The sequence below is a fragment of the Cyprinodon variegatus genome, unplaced genomic scaffold (genome assembly GCF_000732505.1).
Source record: "Cyprinodon variegatus isolate N-32 unplaced genomic scaffold, C_variegatus-1.0 Scaffold616, whole genome shotgun sequence".
NCBI classification, from domain to species: Eukaryota; Metazoa; Chordata; class Actinopteri; order Cyprinodontiformes; family Cyprinodontidae; genus Cyprinodon; species Cyprinodon variegatus.
In genome coordinates, this window is record NW_015151069.1 from 496,087 (window position 1) to 497,852 (window position 1,766).

At 44.6% G+C, this 1,766-nt stretch overlaps 1 protein-coding gene across 1 annotated transcript in view; it reads right to left on the bottom strand.

Annotated features, from left to right (window-relative positions):
- The window catches only part of leprotl1 (leptin receptor overlapping transcript-like 1), a 5,306-nt gene extending 3,540 nt beyond the window's left edge, over positions 1-1,766 (bottom strand). The window contains exons 1-2 of the mRNA XM_015392948.1: positions 1,664-1,766; positions 1,142-1,220 (exon numbers count right to left, since the gene is read on the bottom strand). Coding sequence (XP_015248434.1) covers positions 1,142-1,220; positions 1,664-1,679 — 95 coding nt within the window. The 5' untranslated portion in view covers positions 1,680-1,766. The remainder of the gene's footprint in view (positions 1-1,141; positions 1,221-1,663) is intronic.

Consider the following 1,766-nt stretch of genomic DNA (forward strand, 5'->3'; position numbering starts at 1 on the left):
CGGAGTGTCTCGGTAACCGCAGCCGGACAGCTCAGCAGCCGGTGAGAGAGGTTTACGTCTTTTTAATGACTTGGAATCCTTGCGGCGCCGCACACACCGCACCGCAACGGTAAGACCGGAGTCTGTGTGAGCCTGGGGTAAGGCTCAGCTCCGGTCCGGCCAGGTCAAGATCCGCTATTGCAATCGCAGCGAGAAGATCTGGTTTGTTAAATTAAATATAGTAACTACAGATTGGTAATAACTACAAATTAGAGCATAATTCTTATATAGTTCAATAAACTACTCCCGTTTATTTAAAAGATTGGATGCAAACTATTGGTTCTTCAACAGACCAGGAAGCAGATTTCTCATTTTCATCAGAAACCGCACATATGCTGGATACTGATGGGGATTATTTAGTATGTCATATTAAATTAAGTGTTCATTTCTGCATGTTTTGCGCCTACGAATTTACTGATTATATGGTGCATGCTCTCCTCGAGCTCCGAGGAAGTCGGAGCGCAGCAAGACGGGAGGCTGGAGGCTTTGCTTTGCACAGGAGGTCTGGAGCGCTGTGGGACGGTGACGGAGGATGAGGGATTTTGGGGTAATAGGAGAAGTGGCACAAGTGATGTTTAGACACTGTCATCAGACAACATGCAGCAATTTATAAATGTATTGAATCAGGTTGGGTCCCGTCCACTAAACTGTGACCTCTGGTTTACAGGATCAGCTTAGAAAAATATTGGCAGCGACCATATCAGCAATCGGTTAAACTGATTGACCTTGGTAAGTAAAAAAGGTAAATAGAGAGGATGGGGAAAGGTGAATATGAAACAAGGACAATCAGAATAGAGGAAGAAAGAAGGGGATAGAGGAGAGAAGAAATGGAAAAAAGAGGGAGAGAAGTAAGGGCATAAGGAGATGGGGAAGAAATAAGGGCATAATGAAGAAAATAAATGTATGAAGGAAGGGAAGAAGGCAGGACAAAAGGGGGAAAACTAAATAAAAGATGGGACAAAACATTTAAACAACGGAACACAATTTTTATTTCCATACAGTTCCAAAACCTGGTTAAAAAAAAATTTAAGAATTCCATATTTTTCCAAACTCCATGACCCTTTATAATCTGCTGCAACGCAGTTTGTAATGTTATACTCACTTATTATATACAGGCAGGGCACATCCAAGCATGAGGAACATGAGGCCGATGGCCCCTCCGAAGGAGAGGCTGATCAGAGCTGTAGGGGGGAAGAAGATGAGACCAGACTGAGTTATCACCCCAGAGGAGAACAACGAGGCTCTATCATGTTCAGCTGGTTTCACGTGGAACCGCTTGTCGTGCCACCAGAAGCTGCGCTGCTAACAGCAGCCGTTAATCCGAGCAGCGAAATTAGCAACGAGAGCGGCTCAGGTTAAAGGCGAACTAACGGTAATAACCACGATGTTACACACTATCCATTAAACACGGAGGGTGGAAAAACGGACGATTAAAACACTGCGGGGGTTTCAGCTCGGTTCGGTTAACGGCTTAACCGTTGCTAATATAACCCCCCACCCAGCCACCCCCCGTTAGCCTGATGGGTGTTTAAACACACCGCTTTTCTCCTCAGCATCTTAACACTGTTATATAAAATGCATTTATGGGAGCGTTTAAACAAAGATGGAGCCTTTTTTTTAATACCTTTAATTCCGGCCATTTCTCCTGGACAAAAGCTCGACACACTACCCTGACGGATGACAACAAAACCCCCTCTTCTTCTTTTCCTCCTCCTCGAATGAAGAGT